A 23,336-nucleotide genomic window follows, 5' to 3' on the forward strand; every position below is an offset into this window, starting at 1 on the left:
ATTATATCTGGAATAACAAGGATATCTTATTTAAAAGAAAATCTCTCTTCTTAGGAAGTTGGTTTAGGAATAATATTGTTTTAGTCGACCAATTATTCAATTCCAATGGTATGCTTTTCTCCTATGAAGAATTTTGTCTACATTTCAATTTAGCTTTAAATTGTGATGATTATACAAAAACATTTGGCTCAATACCGCCACATGTTTGTATGCTTTTTAAGATTAAACCTAATATCACTTCATTCCACAGGCCGTTGGCATGTTTATTATAAACTTTTGTTGGAAGATGTGCTTTTCTAAGCATTCTAAAAACAACAACAAATCTATCAGATCTTTATTTCAGGATAGTATAACCACAGAACCGTATGTAATTTTTTTTCTGGAACCGGTTGTCTGACGATATTATGTGGAACGAAGTTTGGAAGACGAAGTTTTTAATTACCAACAAAGTTAAAGACATTTATTATAAATTAATACACAGAATTTACCTATCTAAAGATTATCTTCAAAGCAAATTCAAATTAGACATTGATGCAAACTGTAGCTTTTGTCAAAAGTGCAAGAACACATTTCAACATTGACAACAGATATGTGATTAACTTGTTAATCTTAATGGCTAAATGTCATATTCACAAATCCAAATGTTTAGGAAGACATCCCTCTTTTTATGTATTTTCCTATGAGCTTGTGCAATATCTTAATTCAATTAAGAACTCTACTAACCCAAAGCTATAAAAACTATGGTTGTGTGTAAAAAAATAAAGGTCCTTCAATCACTTTACTCTTTGCTTTAATCAGTTAAACTTTTCCCCCTAGCAGGTTCCCCCTGTAGGTTCTGAATAATGTTTATTTGTTTGTTTATTGTATACATTTTTTTGTAAGCATAACACCTATAATATGGTACTGTTTAATTCTAGTTTGTATTGTGCTGATGTTTAAATAAAGGTTTGTTAAAAAAAAAAAGAAGAAGAAGAAGAAGCAGGGAGGAGACGAAGAAGAAGGGGTGTGCGTACTGTGCTCTTTGCTGTGTCTTGCCGCTGTTTTAAAAATGGGCACTTTTTGAAGAACCCGCATCAAAGTATTGTGGAGAAGCGTCGTGTTAAATCTAATTGATGAACGGCTTTTTGTCAGGTATGTATTGCAGCTGCGAAGACGAACGTATGTTCTCCTGTTAGGTTACAGCTGGTAGGAAGGTGCGTTCAGTGTGTCTTTGTAATTTTAAGTTTCCATGTCAAACGAGATAAAACAGTTATTTCTGGATGCGCAATTGTTTGCTGAGTTTGGTAACAATGTGTTTTTGTAAACCACGTGATGATTTAAGTCATTTAATCTTTACAGAACATGTCAGCGAGGCTAAAAGAGCAATATTTTTATGTTTAGTAAACTGACGTTTCTAAATGTTACTGCTTTTATTTTATTAGTTCTGACGAGGACAGCTGAGTGATGTTGTTGGTGAGCTTGGATTAAATCATGTCTAAACAAAGAACTTGTCCTCGTGGTGACTGACTTGGGGAGTGGAGGTCAGTGAGCCCATTGTCTCTGCTGGTCCAACTCCAACTACAAAGCCGGCCCGCTCGCCCCCTCCGGAGTCTGAGAGGAGATCCAGAGTAAGTCAGTTATAACTACATTGGTTGCTTAACTTTATCATTTTCTACAGGGTCTCTCTCTCTTAGCTCATTTTGGTTTGATTTCTGCCTTCTGTTTAGCCTCTCTGTTTGTCTGCCTCAGTACTTTAATGTTTTAAGAATAAGAATAAGAATAACTTTATTTATCCCGAGGGAAATTCTTTTGTCATGTACATGCTCAAAGCAGCAGGAGAGACAGAGGAACAGATGAATAAGATATAAGATATACAATAAGAATAGTAGTATACAGTAATATAAAGTAGTATATTACTTTTATCATTTCAGTTAAACTCTTTGTTTTCGTTCATATGAAGGTGATGTCTATGGAGTGATCTATCTGGAGATTGTGGGAAATATACATGTAGTAGTATTTCAATAGGTGTCAATCAATCAAGAAGCAAAAGAATATTTAAACTAAAACACATTAAAAGAAGTGTTTTGCTTGTAACTGCATACGTTCCTGCAGAGGAGCGGTTAGAACAGGATGTATTCAGGATGTGGCATACACGATCACGGGCCTCATAACGAACAACAGGAGACAGCTGGGGGTGAAAGGGTCTCGAAACTGCATTTTAAGTGTTGTAAAAAGGAGATGCAGCTAACTGTCGCTGATGCATGATATGTAACTTGCTCATGCAGCTTGGGTGTGTACAACCCTTTAAATGAAGAAGTTCTCGTGCTTCCTCTTTTTCTCAGGGTTCCTGGGCCGTTGACCCGGTATTTTCAGTTCTTGTTCATTGTTTATCCTCTGCATGTTCTACTTCCTGTTTTATTGTGTTAGCCTCACTCTGTGCATTATGTTCTAGCTCCCTTCCCATTTATCATTAGTTCATTATGCTTAGCTGTTCTCTCACCTGTCTCTAATCACTAATTTTTCAGCCTGTGTATTTATGTTATATGTTATAAGATAGTGTCGTGTCATTGATGTTGATGTTATGTTGTCGTTCCCGTCTGTGTTCAGTTATTTAGCCAGCCACTCAGTCTTTCAGTCAGCTAGTCAGTCTTGCCGTTGCTGCTTTGTCCATTCACTCGCTCCAATAAATCCTCTTTGTTCTGCACCGTGAGTTCTGCGTTTGGGTCGTCTCTTCCACGCCTCCACACACAACCTCTGACATCTTTGAGATCTACCCGACTACACTGAGGGTGGTATCGTGTACTTCTCCCACATATGTGCTTAATACATAATTGCTGTTGTCTGGACCTGATCTGAGTATTGGTTGTTTGTTCTCAGCCCAACATAAAACAATCGGGACAAGAGGCTCAGCATGACATCATTAAAAATCCACTTTTCTTCTTTCATATTCTTTCTGACGTCTTTTCTTGTGTAAGCTGCTAACTCTTGTGATGGAGATTTCTTTTTTTTTATGTGTTGATCATATGGTTTGACAATATGACTTTAGTAATATCTATAGTACATTTTGTGTGGCTTTGTTCTACATACAGGAAAACATCAAATATGTATTTCACAGGTTATTCCACACACAGATGGGTATTGTGAGTGAGTTGGACTGAGACTCCCAGGCACCATGAGACATTAGGCAGATAGTGAGACTCCTTCTCCTTATCTCCAGGGAGGTGTTGAGATGAAAATATTTGAAGTGCCTCAATTCTATGCTTTATATTAACTAAAATGCCATATAACCATATAGTGTAGTATTAAGTGGACATGAAAAATAAAGGCATTAGACTACGTGTCCTTGGGGGGTAGAATGCTGTAGACCAGCGGTCCCCAACCTTTTTTGCACCACGGACCGGTTTATGCCCGACAACATTTTCACGGACCGGCCTTTAAGATGTTGCAGATAAATACAACACAGTACTATTTAGATACAGAAAAGTTTATATAATTATTTAGCCTTGTTGCGCAAACAAGCCTGCATAACTTAATAAATATAGAATTTGAAAAGTAACAAATGGTATCTAAAAAGATACACTAGCTACTAGATGCATGTTCTGAAGAGTTTGGGCAAACAACCATTTGACATGTGCGTCTCACCTGCTCTTGTTCCATCTCTGTTCTGTCCTCATTCTCCTCTCCATCTCTCTCTCTGTTCCTCTCTCTCCCTCTTTGTGCTGACAATCAAGCCAAACACCAACATCATCAAATATACAGTTGAAACCAGATATTTACATACTCTTCAGATAAAAAAAAGATACTTTTTTAATTGTAACATCAAATCAGACTAAATGTTTATTTTTATAGATCGATACATATAAAAAATGTAAGAGTAAAGAGAGAAACTATCTGTATTTCTTAATTGCAAATGGCATCTAAATTGTATTCAAAATTGAGCCACACTTATGGAGCTCCACAATTCTTTTCCTGGTGTTTTGGTTGACATCACTTGATTTTCCCATGTCAAAGAAACAGGCTCTGTGTTTTGCCTTATATGGATCCACAGGTGTGCCACCAATTTTCTCACATGGACTCTACTAACCTATCAGAAGCTTCTTAAGCTCAGAATGGAATCGTCTGGAGTTTTCTTATTAATTAACAATAAACTTAGTGTATATGTACTCCTACATTTGATGAAAGTGATAAAAAACAGACAGCTCTCTCTCTCTCTTTATTCTGACATTTAACTAATTTAAAATATATTTCAATATTTATTTATTTAAAACAAAACAAGTTTACTCTAAATTGATTTTTAACAGTAAAACATTTTTTTTTCATGTTTTCTCCCTAAAGTGTATCTAAATATCTGGTTTTAACTGTGAATATACTGCTGTGTATTGAAATTCCTCTTGTTTGGCATAGAAATATATTGAACAACATACAAAGCATAATCAATAAAATAACATCTACCTGAGTTTTTTTCTTTGAAAGACGCCCCTTATGTCGATTGTTGTGTTCATCCATACATAACTGAAAACGATTTAGAGTTATTTATTTAGCCGTGGAGGGTGACAACTAAAAATATGGAATAAACACACATGTAAGCTAAGACTCTCTAAAAAGAAAAACAGCATTGTTGTTCTGCTTTTCATTTTGCCATTTGTTGATTCACTCGAAGAGCGAGTAGCGTAATATGGGCCAAGTAATCAGTTTGATATCAATCTTTGGTGATACACCGTCATATTTACATTATTTGTACGGTACGATTGTTTTTCTTTGGTACCTGGTTAAACTTAAGCTTTGCTCTGTCTGCAGCAAACTTGCAGGCAGCAGCTTCTCCCCCCTCGCTCACATGTGTAACGGCTGTGCTCAATCGCCTAGTGCCTGAGCTCGGGTCGTACCAAAATTAGGGGGAATTTACGACGGTGCGCAATGTGCTTCGAATGTTGTGTGTTGTTTTTGACAAGACCAAGAAAAAAGTCAGTCGAGACCAAGACCACGTAAAAGTTGTCTCGACACATCCAACTCTACTGGTACCTAAAAAAAGAAGATTTATACATGACGCACGTGAAAAGACCTAGGAAAACCGAGTTGACAATAAAAACGATAACAAAATAATGCTGAAAACCGATAAAAAATCCTGAAACCCATGCATTTCACACCCGAGCATCAACTCTCGCGACCCGGTACCAAACGAGTCACGGACCAGTACCGGTCCGGGGTTTGGGGACCGCTGCTGTAGACTCTCGCCCACGCTTGCCTGTGAAAAAGTAGATAACAGGGGACCATCTTCTAGTGGAGATGCATTATAACTCACCTGTGCATTATAATAAAAGGTGTTGATTGCAGCTGACAGTGTCTGCAGACTTTGATAACTGTAACTGTGATAAATGTTGAACTTTTACTACTTTTATCTCCAAAATGAGCTCACTTCAAATATTTACCACAGCATAGCGTCCCCAGGCACCTGAGACGTTTGGCAGATGGTGAAACTGTTTATCTTTGTGAGGTAAGACGGGGCACTTGTGGATGAGCTGAAGGTATAGACCTGATGTCACTGTTTGGGTTCTTTGTCATTACAGGAGAAAGAAGTGAAAGCAGGCCGAAACCTCAGCACATGGATGATATCAACCAAAAACATCCAGCACCAGCAAGTAAAGATGAGCCAGCGGCGATCCCTGTGGAAAAGACTTTTCCTGCTATGAAGCAGCCCAGAAGACGCAAGCGCGCCAACGGGGAGGACAGAAGCTTGAGCTGTGATCAGTGTGGAAAGACCTTTACTCAGATTGGTAGTTTGAAATCACATCAGCTGATCCACACCGGTGGGAAACCATTCAGCTGTGATCAGTGTGGAAAGTCTTTTACTCAGATTGGTCACTTGAAATCACATCAATTGATCCACACCGGTGTGAAACCATTCAGCTGTGATCAGTGTGGGAAGTCTTTTACTCAAATTGGTAGCTTGAAATCACATCAGCGGATCCACACCGGTGTGAAACCATTCAGCTGTGATCAGTGTGGGAAGTCTTTTACTCAGATTGGTAGCTTGAAATCACATCAGCGGATCCACACCAGTGTGAAACCATTCAGCTGTGATCAGTGTGGAAAGACCTTTACTCAGATTTGTAACATGAAATCACATCAGCTGATCCACACCGGTGTGAAACCATTCAGCTGTGATCAGTGTGGAAAGACCTTTACTCATAGATCCAGCTTAAAAGAACATCAGGTTGTCCACAGCAAAGTTAAACCATTCAGCTGTGATCAGTGTGGGAAGACCTTTTCTCTGAGATGCAGCTTAAAACAACATCAGGTCGTCCACACTGAATTTAAAGCTTTCAACTGTGATCAGTGTGGAAAGTCTTTTACTCAGATTGGTAGCTTGAAATCACATCAGCTGATCCACACCGGTGTGAAACCATTCAGCTGTGATCAGTGTGGAAAGACCTTTACTCATATGTGTAACTTGAAATCACATCAGCTGATCCATACCGGTGTGAAACCATTCAGCTGTGATCAGTGTGGAAAGTCTTTTACTCAGATTGGTAGCTTGAAATCACATCAGCTGATCCACACCGGTGTGAAACCATTCAGCTGTGATCAGTGTGGAAAGACCTTTACTCAGATTGGTAACTTGAAATCACATCAGCTGATCCACACCGGTGTGAAACCATTCAGCTGTGATCAGTGTGGAAAGTCTTTTACTCAGATTGGTACCTTGAAATCACATCAGCTGATCCACACCGGTGTGAAACCATTCAGCTGTGATCAGTGTGGAAAGACCTTTACTCATAGATCCAGCTTAAAATTACATCAGGTCGTCCACACTGAATTTAAAGGTTTCAACTGTGATCAGTGTGGAAAGTCTTTTACTCAAAAAGGTCACTTAGAGAGACATTATATGATCCATGTTGGAGTTAAATCATTTATCTGTGATCAGTGTGGAAAGGCTTTTACTTGGATTGATAGGTTAAAAATGCATCAGCGCATCCACAGTGGAGGGAAACCTTTCAGCTGTGAGTAGTGCGGAAAATTTTTAATGACATTTGTCACTTAAAATCACATCAGCTCATCCACTCTGGTACTAAAAAATTTGTATGTGGTCACTGTGGAAAGGCTTAAACTCAAAAGAAGGGCTTAAAATCACATCGGCTCATCCAGTATGGAGTTAAATCATTTGTATGAGGTCAGTGTGGAAAGCCTTTCATCCATAACACAGATCTACTGGGCATCAAAAGACCCACAAAGTGTCCTCCTGTGAGAAAAGGGGCAGACCAATGGGACATTACCCTTACAGGGTTCATTTGAACACAGTGGGAGAAACAGGAGTCTGAACAAAAGTTCTTCTGGATGCTGCGTCAAACTTAAAAAGCTTGAGATCAGGCTTCACAGAATCGCAGCTTGTGTTCCATTTTGTTTCATGCATTTAATTGACTGGTGCATCTTTGTTGTCTTATATTTTGGCAAAAGTTTAGCAAGTTAAACTTCACTGGCTGTGTCTACAAACAGCATACAGACTTAACATTATTCCCATCTTCTGATAACAAGAAAAGGCAAAATGTCAGAACAGTTCACCTTCTGGGTCAAACTGTCAGACCCATTACTGTTTATTTGGCCGTTCATCGTGAGGTAATTATCAGTGTCACTGCTGTGCCACTTCTGTTGCAGCTTACCAATGTGCAATGTGTTTTCAATGGTCCCTGTTGTCTTACAGGATGTGAGTCTGTTTTGCTTCATGAAGAGACAAACCTTGTTTTTTTTATGTTGCACTGAAAATATTATTACTGTAAGTCGTAAATGTGTGTCATTTAACCAGGCAATATGTAAACACATTTACTTTATCCTATGAATAAAATGTATTAAAATGTAACGCATCTTTCTTATTGTCTGAAAAATTGCAGACTGCGGTCCCAGCTGACTGTAACTTAGGTGTGGTGCCACCTTCTGGCAAGACCATGGAGAATGTTTGTGGACCGTTTTGATCTTTTGATTTTTGTGTCCTGTCTTTTTGTGGGTCCCTATTCGCTTATACACCATCTCCAAGGATTTCAAACACAGATTCCTGCATCTTCAGGACATGTGGATTTGCTGAGGACACAATTTCTTTGAAGGAAGTACAGGAGATTAAAAGGATTTAATTTGAGTCAGCAGTTGGAAATAAAAGTTTACAGCAGTGGACCTCTCTATGAAAACAGCCATCTGACATCACAGAAAACGTTATACCCCAACAATAACACATTATTATTATTATTATTATTATTATTATGATCAAAGTAACGTTAAAGGAAAAAAGCAGGCACAATTGAAAAGAAATTATTGTAGTACATAGAGACTAGTTGGACAATGTAGAAGAAGCAACTGAATAAAAGAGAAGAAGATTGTTGGGTCTGTGTTTCCACAAGCCCCGGTAGTTTAGGGACTTATTCATCATGAGTTAAACAAGACAGTCAGCGATCGATCAATTTACTTGCAAGGGAGGCCTCATCAGTATCTACCACAAAATGACCCCAAATCCGGCCTCCGCTTGCTGCCTTTTCTTGGGAAAATAGTTCACACAATACACATCCCAGCAAAAGCACCTCCCACCAAATGGTTCTAAAACAAGACACTATGTGTCTGTATGTGTAAACATCTGTATGCATGTGCAAGAACGTGTGTGTGTGTGTTTGAGTGAGTGTGTGAGAATGTGTGTGTGTGTGTGTGTCTGTATCCATGAATTCCTGCTCACCAAAAGGATCATAAAAGCAGGAAGCAACATCACAAGAAACAGATCTTCCAGAGAGAATGTATCTGCAATAAAACCTCCCCCAGCACAGAGTGGGTGGAGACGTGGTCAGGATCAAAGGACTGGCTTGATCCTATAGATTGAACTAAGACCTAACAAATTTAAGAAACACAATGACAACATTCAACAATTAGACTTAACAAAGATATATATTCAAGAGGAGACATCTGATCATGTAATGTTAGAATGTGATATAGTCGGCCACTATATCGAGATATATATATATATATATATATATATATATCTCGGAAGGCAAATACTCAAATCTGACTTACAGATACAGTCCTATTAAGGATAAAAGAAATATTACAAAGGAATACAGATGATGTAGTTAACAGAATAATATTTAGGTTTTTAAGAGCAGCAGGTAGTTATATCAGAATAACGATGTAAAAGCTGTTCTGATCCACACTCCAGTCCAGAAGGTGGTGGTAATGCACCTGAAGTCGTTTGCCAACTGCAATGAAAAGAAGTTTTTCTGATCAAGTCAGTATTTTATACAGACATTGGTACAGACACCTGGAAGTCATACAGGACTGACAGTGGAGAAGATAATTTTGTTTATTACATATGTTATAGATGATACCCATGTTACATTTTAGATTTGATTCAGGAATGTTGACCCAGGGTGACATCTAAAACCTGTGGAACACAGACGGCAGCACAGTGCAGCTAAAACATATAATAATAATACAAGTCCACACTGCTCACGGACTCTGGGTCCCTCAGCCCCAGGGTCCCTGACAATTCCCCACCTCTAAGGGCTGGCTCCTGAAGGCCCTAAAACAAAAACTAATACAGTCAACCCAACCCCGGGTGGCTGGTGGGCGATTCCAGGACGGAGGACTCAAAACAATATCCAGGCAAAAAGAGCCCTAGTCCAAACAGTTAAAAAACCAGGCTGCACCTCAAGTAACGGGGCACACATTCCCACAAGCCAGGAGCGGTCCCAGCGGTAGCGACCAAACAGTTCTGGTGGCCGACTTGATTGGTGGCAACAGTGGCAAGGCTGTTCAGGCGACCTCCCGCAGCAGCAGCAAAACAGTTCAGGCAGCCTGCCACGGGTCCAGCAGCAGTAAAACAGTCTAGGCGGCCTGCTATGAGACCAGTGGCAGCAGCATTGCAGCTCAGGCAGTGACAACATAATGGCTCCGGTGGCTCTCAACAGCTCCTTAGCTGTTGGCCTGGAAAGTGGCCGGTGATTATGGGTCTTGGCTGATGGCTGGTGTTTCGCTGATAGACTTGGAAGCAGCGGTGCAGACCGTGCTGGATGAGGACGCGGCCAATCTCAAAGCTTCCTTTTCTGTCTACAGTTTTGGTGAAAGTTGTCTACTTGCAGGCCCACCTTGATTTTAACAAGATCTCGGAAAAATTCCAATATATTTTTAAATCTCTAAATTGCACTGAGACTGCACTTTTAAGGATTTTTAATTATATTCTTTTAACTTTGGAATCCGGCAGCTGTCATGTATTTAATATATATTGCCCCTGTTGCCCTGGCAACAGACTTTAGAAAGGAGAAGTAAAGAAAAGAGGAAGTTTAGCGTAGAGCTGCACTGGAAATCTGACACAAAGAAAGAGGAACTGAGAAAACTGAGGGTGTGTGTGTGACGTAGCCGAACTAGACACATACAGATTCATCTTATGAATTTTTCAGAGCTGTGGGTGCATGATAGCACCTAACAGCTCCCCATTCCCAGGAATGTAAAATAAAGATCATTTTTTGAGTTAGACCACTTTGAGCCCAGTTTTTCTTCGCCGCCAAAAGAATGCAAGGAACCGAATTTAATACAGCCCTGCTGCCCTTTTATTGTTGGACCTGTCAGCAGCTTTTGACACGGTCAACCATGACATCCTGTAATCACAGCTAGAATTTCATCCTGGACTAAAAGGATGTGCCCTCCAGTGGTTTCTGCCCTACTTGTCAGGAAGGTCTTTTTACATTAATATTGGCCTGGGGAAGATATAGGAGAGGTGGAGGAAGATCTCAGCCTTGGTGTCTATTGTCTTGTGTAGTCTCGAAGATGAGTTGATGACAGGTTGGGTGCAGTTTTCTCTGTGGTGGGGTCGGATGGGCTGTCCCGGGCTCTGTGGGGCCGGGCGGCGCTGCTGAACTTGGCCCCGGTCCAGATGGGCCTGGGCCCCCTTGTCCTGGTGGGTTGCAGAGTATGGATACCATACACTGTAACCCACCAGGGGGGTGCCTACCGGGTTCAGCGGAGGTGCTGGCCCCAGGGAGGGGCCACTTGCTGGAGCTGGAGGTACCAAGTTTTTAGTCCTCTACTGTACATTTGTGTTCTGGGCGTCTTTTGTTGCTGCTGAGCACCCAAAGTGAATCACACCTTTTTTTTTTGCCCAGAACACAAATGTAGCTGGAGATGGGGAGGGAAGGAAGGGGCAAGTGGCCCCTCCCTTCCCTCCCCATCTCCAGCTGCCTCCCTCTTCTCGCTACACCACAATCACCCACACATGCCAGGCCTTGGGGTAAATGTGTGTCACCAGGGTGCACCCCCCCCCCGTCCCCTTCTGGCTGCCTGTGCCTCAATTTTATCCCACAACTTAGACATTCACATTACTCACACTCTCATAACACATACATATAGGACCTTGGGGGTGGGCACGCTACACGGCATCCAGAAGACCATCAGGGTGTACAACCTCACCTCTTGCCCACCTGTCAACTTTAAATACACGTAGACATTGAAGGCTGTCAGGAGGGGCTATGCGCTTACCTGCTGCTCTCTGACAGGTAGCTCAATGCCCTCTTGGGTTTTAAATGCACCTTACTTCCCTGTTGCCTGTTGAGGCGGGCTGGCTGGGAGGATGAGTTGGAATGTGGGGCCTCCCTGCTGCTGCGGAGTTGGGGCGGTCTGCTTCTCTGCTTCACCCCTGGGAAGAGGGTGACACCACCTGGGTCTGCGTGCAGTTTCCACCTCCAAGGCAAGGGTACCTAGACCTGGGGTATAGAGTACGCTTGGGGAGTGTGATTGTGTGTAATGTGTCTATTTATGTCTTTCTCCACGTTGGGTGAGTGTTGAGTAATTGCATATGAGAGCATGAGGGTGGGAATGGATGTTTGTATCTGTGTGTGCCTGTTTGTTTGTGTCTATATGTCAGGTCGGGTATCAGATGCCACCTCTCTGGGGACATCTCAGGCCCTCCAAGGTATGGAGGCCTATCTCCCCCCAACACTCCCCCTGCCAGTGGCAGATCCCCTCAGACATCAGTGCATTGGTGGTTCTTTGTGTCCGGGGATGGGCGTCCAGGTACACACCGGGTGGGGTGCCCTCAGCCTCTCGGCCTGGGGCCCGCTCATTCTGGCACAGCTGGCTGCCAGCTGAGCTCATGGGCACGTTACTGTAACCCCTCCTGGCTTTTGCTCCTCGGCTGCTGTGACTCCTCATCTGGGGCTCTCCTCAGCTCTTTCCGGGACAGTGGTATGGTTGCCCTTCCGTTAGTCTTCCTTGGTCTCTTGTGCTCTGGGGGTCTCTGGATGTCTGGAGCCTGGATCTCCTCCATACCTGCTTCGTGCCCTGGTGGATGGGGCTGTGGCTCCCCACACCCTCTGGCAGATCATTACATGAAGGAACCTTTTAAATACAGGCGCACTCATGCTCACAGGTGTACACACGGGTGCTCACACACACGAACGACACCCTTTTTGGCTCCTACCTCAAAGCACACTGTGCGCTGTCGATCCTACGTGCTGCACAATAATATTCAATATTTAGTATTTACTGTTATATTCACATAGATCATCGCGATGATGTTGTTTTTTATATTGCTCTATTTTTGGCTTGTTTTGTCTTTTTTCTTTCTCAACAGGTGGTCCAGGTGATTGATATTTGTATTTTTTGTCTGTTTTCTTGTTGGTTTTTGTTTTTTGCCCTTTATCATCGTTCCTCTTCCCCACTGTTTTTCTTTCCCTCTTTCTTTCTCCCTTTTCTTTCCCCCAGTCATGTCTGTCCCGTGTGTAGCAAGTGAAAATAAAATAAACAATAAAAGCAAAGGTCAATCAAATACACCAATACGGCAAGGTGGGATGGTCCATTTGGTAAAGTAAATCTGTTGGGCATCTTCCTTTGCCTTTAGACAATAATTCTGATGGCAATAGAACCAAACAGGACAGGCCGGGGAAAAAAAGCAAAATATATGGGCCCATAGCTCTAAAATAGCACCTCTTAAATATGTTGTACCTCCAGGCTCTTTTTTGGGTCCTGCCCTGTTTGCACTGTATTTGTTGTCATTGGGTTCCAACTTTTCGCGTTACAACATTTTATTCCACTGCTTTGCTGATGATTTCTAGATTTATCTGCCTTTAAAAGCAGGGTCAGACCGTCCACAGCTTTTATTATGCTGCCTTGATGACATCAAACAGTGGATGTCTATAAAATTTCTACAGCTAAACCAAAACAAAACTGAAGTTATCATTGTCGGCAACATTGTCAATAATCACATCAATAGCACTCTGCCCCCTTTCCTCCAACTGTAAGACACGTAAAAAACCTACCTTGTCTACCTCGATGTTTTTTTTTTAAAATTGAATAAGCAGGTGAGTGCAGTAGTCCAGTCCTGCTTCTTTCAGTTAAGACAGCTAGCCAAGGTAACACCGTACCTCCCCGCGAATGTCTTCGAACGTGTCATTCACCTTTTCCTTACTTGCAGATTGGACTACTGCAATTCATTGTATTTTGGTCTCAACCAGGCCTCCATTCATCGTCTTCTGATGGTCCAAAATGCAGGTACTGTACTGCTAACTGATACCAAACAGAGAGAGCATATAACCCCACTTTTAGCATCTCTACACTGGCTTCTTGTCTCCTACAGGATCCAATTTAAACTTTTACTTTGTGTTTTTAAGTCACTCAACGCCCAAGTCCCCTCTTACCTGTCTGAGCTCCTTTGTGTTTATGCTCCAGGAAAAACCATGTGGAGTCACTCAAGGTTAATGCTGCACATCCCACAGACTAATCTCAAATCTCTGCCTTCTCTGTGGCAGGTCCCAGACTTTAGAATAGTCTTCTCTTAGATATTAGATCTTCACAAACACTTGATGAATTTAAATCACTACTAAAGAAACAGTTTTATGCCCTGGCTTTTAACACACGGTTCCCCCCCCCTTTTGGTGGCCCTCATCGGGTCCTCGTACTCTGGGGTCTCTGGATGTCTGGGGCCTGGATCTCCTCCATACCTGCTTCATGCCCTGGGGGACGGGGCTATGGCTCCCCACACTCCCTAGCAGATCGTTACATAGAGAAACCTTTGGAATACAAGCATGCTGATCCACACAGGTGTGCACACAGGTGTACACACGGGTGTTCACTAGTTTATTGTGATGGTGCTGCATTTATCATGTAGCCCTTTTTTTTTTTTGCTTTCTCTTCTGTTTTTTTTTTTTCTCCATACAGGTGATCCAGGTGTTTTGATTGTTTTTCTTTCTTTCTTCCCCCCTTTCTCACCGTCTCTTCTCCCCTCTGTTTTTCTTTATCTCCCTCTCTTTCTTTCATTCTTTCTCCCTGTCCTATCCCCCAGTCATGTCTGTCCCGTTTGTAGCAACCGAAAATAAAATAAATACATAATTATAATAAAGGTCAATCAAATGGACCAATATGGCAAGGCCATGATGATCCACTTGGTAAAATAAATCCGCTTGGCATCTTTCTTGGCCTTAAGACAACAATTCTGATGGCTAAAGATCCAAACGGGACAACAACAACAACAAAAAAAAGAATCTTCTAAATAACTCATGAAAGAATAAAGTTACGTTGAAACCAAAGGAAAAAAAAAGATTATGGACATTGAGAAGAGGGTTGAGAATAATGAAATGCTTACACAGAAATGTGACGAATACATTTCTGAAGTTGAACGCTACTTCCCAAGATCTTAGACATTGCTCATCGAGTGGGGAAACCTAAACAAAATTACCGGAAACCCTTAGGGATCATCATCCATTTCATGGACTGAAAGCTGCCAAGAACAATCCTTTCCTTCAAAATAATCATCTGCGGTTCACTGAAAACCTGACGAGAGAGGACAAAGAAAACAGACTGAAGCTGTGGCCCATTATAAAGAAAGCACGTGAAGAAGGGAAATCTGCTTACTTTGTTCAAGCAATGTAAAAGGTATATCGCTAATTGGCAAAGATTTACTCATAACAAAGTTAGCGGATGACACTACATTATTCCTAAAAGATGAGTATCAAATTTCTATTACTATTGAAACAATCTCCACATTTCTTAAAGTTTCTGGATTGTACTTGAATATTCCTAAATGTGAACTTATGGCAATAAAAGAATGTTCAAAAACAGCTTTGTGTAACCTTCCAATAAAACAAGAAGTTCGTTATTTAGGTATTTGAATAACCAAAAACCAGGAAAGAAGAATTGATCAAAATTTCTATCTAATTCTAGTGAAACTCAAACACAGATTTAATCAGTGGCTCTTAAGAGATTTATCATTAAAAGGCAGAGTATTAATAACTAAAGCAGATGGCATCTCTCGTCTTATTATGCTGCATTGGCATTTTACCTTGATAATAAAATCATAAAAGAGGTTGATAAGTTACTTTTCAACTTTATTTGGAAAAATAGGACACACTACTTTAAAAAAAAAAAACAGTTCTTATGAACTCCTGTGTCAATGGAGGACTTACTGTGTTAGATTCTGACACTTGTGGGATTATAATATTACCTTATGCCATGTTATACCCCTAATTAAAGATTGTGAATTATTATGTAACTTTAGTTTGCATTATTCTCCTGAATTAGAAGAAGGTGATAACTATTACATTTGTTAAACTGATTTGCATTACATTAGACTGCTGATTTATTGTGAATGAATGATATTGTTTTATGATGCATTATACTGCTGAGTTATAAGAAATACTGTTCTCAGAAAGTCATCGCCTTATTTGTCTGATTAGAAGAGAACAGAACATACCAGAGAGGTTTTCTGCCCCATCTCAGCAGGAGCAGATAAACAGGGAGCCAAGGTCGTAGCTTAGGCGCCGTGTGAGAGAAAGAATGTGAATGTTTAGGCTTTTATGACTAGGTGGGGGCCACTAGAGGCTATAAGAGTTTGATCAATGCTCCACCATTTTGAGATCTGATGCTGTCTGCCTACAGTGTCCATCTCCCACGTGTGTACATTAAAATCATCGTTTGACTCAACCCGGCCGGACCAGTGTTGTTATATTGGTTTTCCTCTTGTATCCATCTCCAATACTTTGAACCCGTAACACACTCTAAATAACACATTCAAAATAAATTGGTTAAAAAATCCAATTAATAACTCTACATCCATTTGGAATACTATATATACCTATGTACATGTTTTCTAAGTTAGGTGGCATTGATTTTTTCCTTACTTGTAATTTTAATATTCATAAAATCCCCATAAAAACCTCTGTTTTTCATTGCCAAGCTTTTTTTTTTTTTTTAGCATGGACTCTTATTTAGAAGCAGAACTTTAGTCCACACAGTTATTATATCTGGAATAACAAGGATATCTTATATAAAAGAAAATCTCTCTTCTTAGGGAGTTGGTTTAGGAATAATATTGTTTTAGTCGACCAATTATTCAATTCCAATGGTATGCTTTTTTCCTATGAAACATTTTGTCTATATTTAATAATTTAGCTGTAAATCGTGATGATTATACAAAAAAATTTGGCTCAATACCATCACAGGTTTGTATGCTTTTTAAGAATAAACCTAATATCACTTCATTCCACAGGCCGTTGGCATCTTTATTATAAACTTTTGTTGGAAGATATGCATTTCTAAGCATTCTAAAAACAACAACAAATCTATCAGATCTTTATTTCAGGATAGTATAACCACAGAACCGTATGTAATTTTTTTCTGGAACCGGTTGTCTGACGATATTATGTGGAACGAAGTTTGGAAGACGAAGTTTTTAATTACCAACAAAGTTAAAGACATTTATTATAAATTAATACACAGAATTTACCCATCTAAAGATTATCTTCAAAGCAAATTCAAATTAGACATTGATGCAAACTGCAGATTTTGTCAAAAGTGCAAGAACACATTTCAACATTGACAACAGATATGTGATTAACTTGTTCATCTTAATGGCTAAATGTCATATTCACAAATCCAAATGTTTAGGAAGACATCCCTCTTTTTATGTATTTTCCTATGAGCTTGTTCAATATCTTAATTCAATTAAGAACTCTACTAACCCAAAGCTATAAAAACTATGGTTGTGTGTAAAAAAAATGAAGATCCTTCAATCACTTTACTCTTTGCTTTAATCAGTTAAACTTTTCCCCCTAGCAGGTTCCCCTTGTAGGTTCTGAATAATGTTTATTTGTTTGTTTATTATATCCAATGTTTTGTAAGCATAACACCTTTAGTATAGTATTGTTTAACTCTAGTTTGTATTGTACTGATGTTTAAATAAAGGTTTGTTAAAAAAAAAAAAAGAAGAAGAAGCAGGGGGAGGAGACGAAGAAGAAGGGGTGTGCGTACTGTGCTCTTTGCTGTGTCTTTCCGCCGTTTTAAAAATGGGCACTTTTTGAAGAACCCGCATCAAAGTATTGTGGAGAAGCGTCGTGTTAAATCTAAATGATGAACGGCTTTTTGTCAGGTATGTATTGCAGCTGCGAAGACGAACGTATGTTCTCCTGTTAGGTTACAGCTGGTAGGAAGGTGCGTTCAGTGTGTCTTTGTAATTTTAAGTTTCCATGTCAAACGAGATAAAACAGTTATTTCTGGATGCGCAATTGTTTGCTGAGTTTAGTAACAATGTGTTTTTGTAAACCACGTGATGATTTAAGTCATTTAATCTTTACAGAACATGTCAGCGAGGCTAAAAGAGCAATATTTTTATGTTTAGTAAACTGACGTTTCTAAATGTAACTGCTTTTATTTTATTAGTTCTGACGAGGACAGCTGAGTGATGTTGTTGGTGAGCTTGGATTAAATCATCTCTAAACAAAGAACTTGTCCTCGTGGTGACTGACTTGGGGAGTGGAGGTCAGTGAGCCCATTGTGTCTGCTGGTCCGACTCCAACTACAAAGCCGGCCGCTCGCCCCCTCCTGAGTCTGAGAGATCCAGAGTAAGTCAATTATAACTACATTGGTTGCTTAACTTTATCATTTTCTACAGGGTCTCTCTCTCTTAGCTCATTTTGGTTTAATTTCTGCCTTCTGTTTAGCCTCTCTGTTTGTCTGCCTCAGGAACTTAATGTTTTATCATTTGAGTTACACTCTTGTAATGATGTCTGTGGAGTGATCATGACCTCATTAAAAATGCTCTGTTTTCCTTTTCCACTTCTCTTCTTTCATAGTCTTTCTGACGTCTTTTCTTGTGTAAGCTGCTAACTCTTGTGATGGACATTTCTTTATTTTATGTGTTGATCATATGTTTTGACAATATCACTTTAGTAATATCTATAGTACATTTTGTGTGACTTTGTTCTACATATAGGAAAACATCAAATGTGTATTTCACAGGTTATTCCACACACAGATGGGTATTGTGAGTGAGTTGGACTGACACTCCCAGGCACCATGAGACATTAGGCAGATAGTGAGACTCCTTCTCCTTATCTCCAGGGAGGAGGTGTTGAGATGAAATTATTTGAAGTGCCTCAATTCTATGCTTTATATGAACTAAAATGCCATATAACCATATAGTGTAGTATTAAGTGGACATGGCCCTGAAAAATAAAGGCATTAGACTACGTGTCCTTGGGGGGTAGAAAGCTGTAGACTCTCGCCCACGCTTGCCTGTAAAAAAGTAGATAACAGGGGACCATCTTCTAGTGGAGATGCATTATAACTCACCTGTGCATTATAATAAAAGGTGTTGATTGCAGCTGACAGTGTCTGCAGACTTTGATAACTGTGTGACACCCTCGTGGTTAATCAGAGCGAAATCTGAGTCAGTGTGGATTTGGTTGTACAGCTCTCACACATACAACCTGAACTGCACATTGTAAGTGTGATGTTCTTCAAATTTGAACAAAGTAAAAACTAAAAAACTTTGAAGTCACACAAGCCAAAATTTTATTCACAATGTTGAACTTTTACTACTTTTATCCCCAAAATGAGCTCCCTTCAAATATTTACCACAGCATAGCGTCCCCAGGCACCTGAGACGTTTGGCAGATGGTGAAACTGTTTATCTTTGTGAGGTAAGAGGGGGCACTTGTGGATGAGCTGAAGGTATAGACCTGATGTCACTGTTTGGGTTCTTTGTCATTACAGGAGAAAGAAGTGAAAGCAGGCCGAAACCTCAGCACATGGATGACATCAACCAAAAACATCCAGCGCCAGCAGGTAAAGATGAGCCAGCGGCGATCCCTGTGGAAAAGACTTTTCCCGCTATGAAGCAGCCCAGAAGACGCAAGCGCGCCAACGGGGAGGACAGAAGCTTGAGCTGTGATCAGTGTGGAAAGACCTTTACTCAGATTGGTAGTTTGAAATCACATCAGCTGATCCACACCGGTGTGAAACCATTCAGCTGTGATCAGTGTGGAAAGACCTTTGCTCTGAGATGGAGCTTAAAAACACATCAGCTGATCCACAGCGAAGTTAAACCATTCAGCTGTGATCAGTGTGGGAAGACCTTTGCTCTGAGATGGAGCTTAAAACAACATCAGGTCGTCCACACTGGATTTAAAGCTTTCAACTGTGATCAGTGTAAAAAGTCTTTTACTCAGAAAGGTCACTTAAGGAGACATTATATGATCCATGTTGGAGGTAAATCATTTGTCTGTGATCAGTGTGGAAAGTCTTTTACGGATAGAGATCACTTAGAGAAACATCAGGGCATCCACAGTGAAGTTAAACCTTTCAGCTGTGATCAGTGTGGAAATTCTTTTACTGGGATTGATAGGTTAAAAAGACATCAGCTCATCCACAGTGGAGAGAAACCATTCAGTTGTGATCAGTGTGGAAAGTCTTTTACTCAGATAGGCAATTTAAAAGTACATCAGCTCATCCACAGTGGAGATAAACCTCTCAGCTGTGATCAGTGTGGAAAGGCTTTTGCTTACGTTAGTAACTTAAAAAGACATCAGCTCATCCACAGTGGAGATAAACCTTTCAGCTGTGAGCAGTGTGGAAAGTCTTTTACTCACATTGCTACCTTAAAATCACATCAGCTCATCCACTCTGGTACTAAACAATTTGTATGTGGTGACTGTGGAAAGGCTTTTATTGAGATTGAAAGGTTAAAAACACATCAGCTCACCCACTCTGGTACTAAACAATTTGTATGTGGTCAGTGTGGAAAGGCTTTTACTCACATGACTGGCTTAAAATCACATCAGCTCACCCACTCTGGAGTTACATCATTTAAATGTGGTCACTGTGGAAAGGCTTTTACTCACATGACTGGCTTAAAATCACATCAGCTCATCCACTCTGGTGCTAAACAATTTGTATGTGGTCAGTGTGGAAAGGCTTTTACTCACATGACTGGCTTAAAATCACATCAGCTCATCCACTCTGGAGTTAAATCATTTTTATGTGGTCACTGTGGAAAGTCTTTCATCCATAAAACAAATCTATTGAGGCATCAGAAAACCCACAAAGTGTCCTCCTCTGAGAAAAGTGGAAAACCAATGGGACATTACTAGGACTGCCACAAATGATTATTTTGATAGTCGACTAGTCACCGATTATTTTTGCAATTAGTCGACTAATCAGATCATCATCCATTGGACGTAAAATGTACAGCATGCATCTGCTCTTATATAACTATCATTAGCTTACAGCTTTAAGTGTTTAAGGTATGTGCTAACTAAGAATAGAGACAAGGTGATAGTTTATTAAATTTTAATGAAATGTGCAGATTGTTTTGGTGAAGTTTAATAAACTCCTTGCTAGGGATGGGTACGGGTATCCGGTGCCATCATGGCACCGGTTCTGACATAAACGGTAGTAACCAGACTGAAAAGCAGCGCACATTTCGGTACTTTTTTTTCCTGAGCTGTGATACACTTTAGATTCTAGCCAATCATTTTACGTTTCCGAGGATAGTAGGCGGGTCCAGGTACGTACGTTCTTTTAGAGCAGAGCTACAGATTAAAAATGCCCAAGGCGAAGCGGTCAAAGTCTGGCTGTACTTCACAGCAAAATATGCAAACTCAGCAACCTGCAACAAGTGCTTTAAGGTGATACTTTGATACTGTCAAAGGAGGTAACACCTCAAATCCGATGAAACACCTGGCGACGCATAGCGGTTTTTTTAAAAGCCGAGAAATGCGCCGTATTTGAGAGCTTGCTGCGAGACCTCACACCGAGCACATCTACTGCGGGTGTGGTGCCTGTTATCGGACCCGGAGTTAGCAACATCCCCCAAAAACCCGAAGAGGAGAGTCCTGGCCCCTAGCCCTGCCAGTGTAGCAGAAATGATGACGGATGATGATGGCAGCAGCAGCCGTTCTTCTCTGGATCAGTAGCTTAATGTTGTTCGTGTGTAATTACGTTGAGTAGGCTAACCACGTTATTACATTAATGCATGTAAGGTGAACTAGCAAACACTGTCGTAGTTACATGCGGCTGTCTTCTTGTTTGATGGCAGATACTCCCTTCACCCTGGCCAAAAAGGCTAAAATGACCAAAGAAAAAGTGGAAAACAGCTAAACATGAGAGGTTTTTGGACAAAGTTTGTGTTTTTTCCATTGTTTAAGCACTACTTCCAGCCAAGAGTGATACCATATATGCCCCATAGCTGCAGAAAAGACTAACATTGTTATCTTTTTACAAAAAAACAGCTGAACATGAGAGGTTTTTGGACCAGTTTTGTGTTCTCCATTCTTTAAGCACCGGTTTGAGCACCGTTTAAGCACCGGCACCATTTCAAAAGTACCGGTTTGGCACCGGTATTGGATAAAACCTAAATGATACCCATCCCTACTCCTTGCTATCTAAAATATAACAGGACACCGGAGTATATTCTCGAGCATCTCACACTTCTGATAATCACTTGACTTGACTGTCTGCTGTCATCCTTCTTCATGCAGTGCTGCCATCTTCTGTTTCAGTCCGTTATTACACTCTTAAATCCTACTACTTATTCCTGCGTCTTTTGGGATCTTACAAAGCTTCAAACGACGCGTTGACTATTAAATTGGCCGTTGGCGATTTTGATAGTCGACGTAATCGTAACTAGTCGACTAATCATGGCAGCCCTAGACATTACCCTGACAGGGTTCATTTGAACACAGTGGGAGAAACGGGTCTGAACAAAAGTTCTTCTGGATGCTGCTTAAAAAACTTGAGATCAGGCTTCACAATTCAACTTGTTCCAAGTTTAGCAAGTTACACTTCACTGGCTGTGTCCACAAACAGCATACAGAGCAAACATTACTCCCATCATCTGATCACAAGAAAAGCAAAATGTCAGAAGAGTTCACCTTCTGGGTCAAACTGTCAGACCTGTTACTGTTTATTTCAGGAGTCCCCAATCCCAGTCCACGAGGGCTGGTGTCCCTGCAGGTTTTAGATCTCACTCTGGGTCAACACACTGAATCACATGATTACTTCATTACCAGGCCTCTGGACAACGTCAAGACATGTTGAAGGGGATAATTTAACATTTTTAAATCATCTATGACGGATCAAGGACACCTCTAAACCCTGCAGGGACACCGGCCCTCGTGGACTGGGATTGGGGACCCCTGGTTTATTTGGCTGTTCATCGTGAGGTAATTTTCAGTGTGGGTGCTGTGCCACTTCTGTTGTAACTCACATGAAATGTGTTTTAAATGGGCTCTATTGTCTTACAATATTGTGTGAGTCTGTTTTGCTCCACAAAGACACAACCCCTCCTGCAATTTTTAATGTTACAGTAAAAAAAAAAGGTAAATTGATAAATTTGTCATTTTTAAACAGGCAGTATGTGGAAAATTAAATATTTTCTTACCCATGTGTAAAGTTTTCAGTGGTCTGTGTTTTCTTACAGGATGTGAGTGTGTTTTGCTCCATGAAGAGACAAACCTACATTTTTTTTTATGTTGCAGTAAAAATATTTTTATTGTAAGTCATAAATTGTAGTCATTTTATCCAGGCAGTATGTAAAAGATTAACTGAATCCTATGAAAAATAAAATGTAGAAAGATGTGATGTATCTTTCCGTTTTTTTCTGAATAATTACACACTGCTTAAAATTAATTGCAGTATAATTATTTATTTATTTCTTCCTCTGTAAGAAACTGACTTGCTGTTCCTTTGTTCTCGTGTACCTAAGTAATTGTGGGTAATATCTTGATGCATGCTCAATCATCCAGGTAAGGAAATCCCAGAAGATGATTCTGTTCATCTGGACGTAGCGTTTTCAGTGGGACAAACGTTTCGTCACTCATCCAAGAGACTTCTTCAGTCTCAGCTGACTGCAGGTTTCTCCAATCTTATAAACACTACATTTGCATAATGAATGAGCCTGCTGGGGGGGGGGCGGGTTTTCCAGGACGAAGGACTCAAAACAATATCAAAGGCAAAAAGAGCCTTAGTCCAAACAATTAAAAAACCCGGCTGCACCTCCAGCAGCAGCGGCACACAGTCCAACAAGCCAAGTTCTTGTGGCCAACTTGGTTGGTGGCAACACCGGC

The 23,336-nt window shown here is 40.5% G+C and overlaps 2 protein-coding genes across 3 annotated transcripts; both read left to right on the forward strand.

The window, feature by feature from the left end:
• The first annotated feature begins 1,492 nt into the window (after positions 1-1,492).
• Positions 1,493-7,831, forward strand: LOC146380767 (uncharacterized). The gene is made up of 2 exons (XM_084940102.1): positions 1,493-1,607; positions 5,544-7,831. The coding sequence occupies exon 2, from the start codon at positions 5,579-5,581 to the stop codon at positions 6,983-6,985; it is 1,407 nt and encodes a 468-aa protein (XP_084796228.1). The 5' UTR covers positions 1,493-1,607; positions 5,544-5,578; the 3' UTR covers positions 6,986-7,831.
• On the forward strand, positions 1,551-22,851 carry LOC146380768 (uncharacterized). Of its 2 annotated transcripts, XM_084940113.1 has the most exons (3): positions 17,214-17,359; positions 17,650-17,831; positions 18,985-22,851. In XM_084940113.1, exon 3 carries the CDS (start codon positions 19,020-19,022, stop codon positions 20,358-20,360), a length of 1,341 nt encoding a protein of 446 aa, XP_084796239.1. In that variant the 5' UTR covers positions 17,214-17,359; positions 17,650-17,831; positions 18,985-19,019; the 3' UTR covers positions 20,361-22,851. The 2 variants fall into 2 exon arrangements, with proteins under 2 accessions (XP_084796240.1, XP_084796239.1); XM_084940114.1 differs by lacking the exons at positions 17,214-17,359; positions 17,650-17,831 and adding an exon at positions 1,551-1,607.
• The last annotated feature ends 485 nt before the right edge of the window (positions 22,852-23,336 follow it).

This window comes from Perissodus microlepis, chromosome 9 (genome assembly GCF_051167445.1).
Source record: "Perissodus microlepis isolate ML-2025 ecotype Zambia chromosome 9, ASM5116744v1, whole genome shotgun sequence".
Classification (NCBI taxonomy): domain Eukaryota; kingdom Metazoa; phylum Chordata; class Actinopteri; order Cichliformes; family Cichlidae; genus Perissodus; species Perissodus microlepis.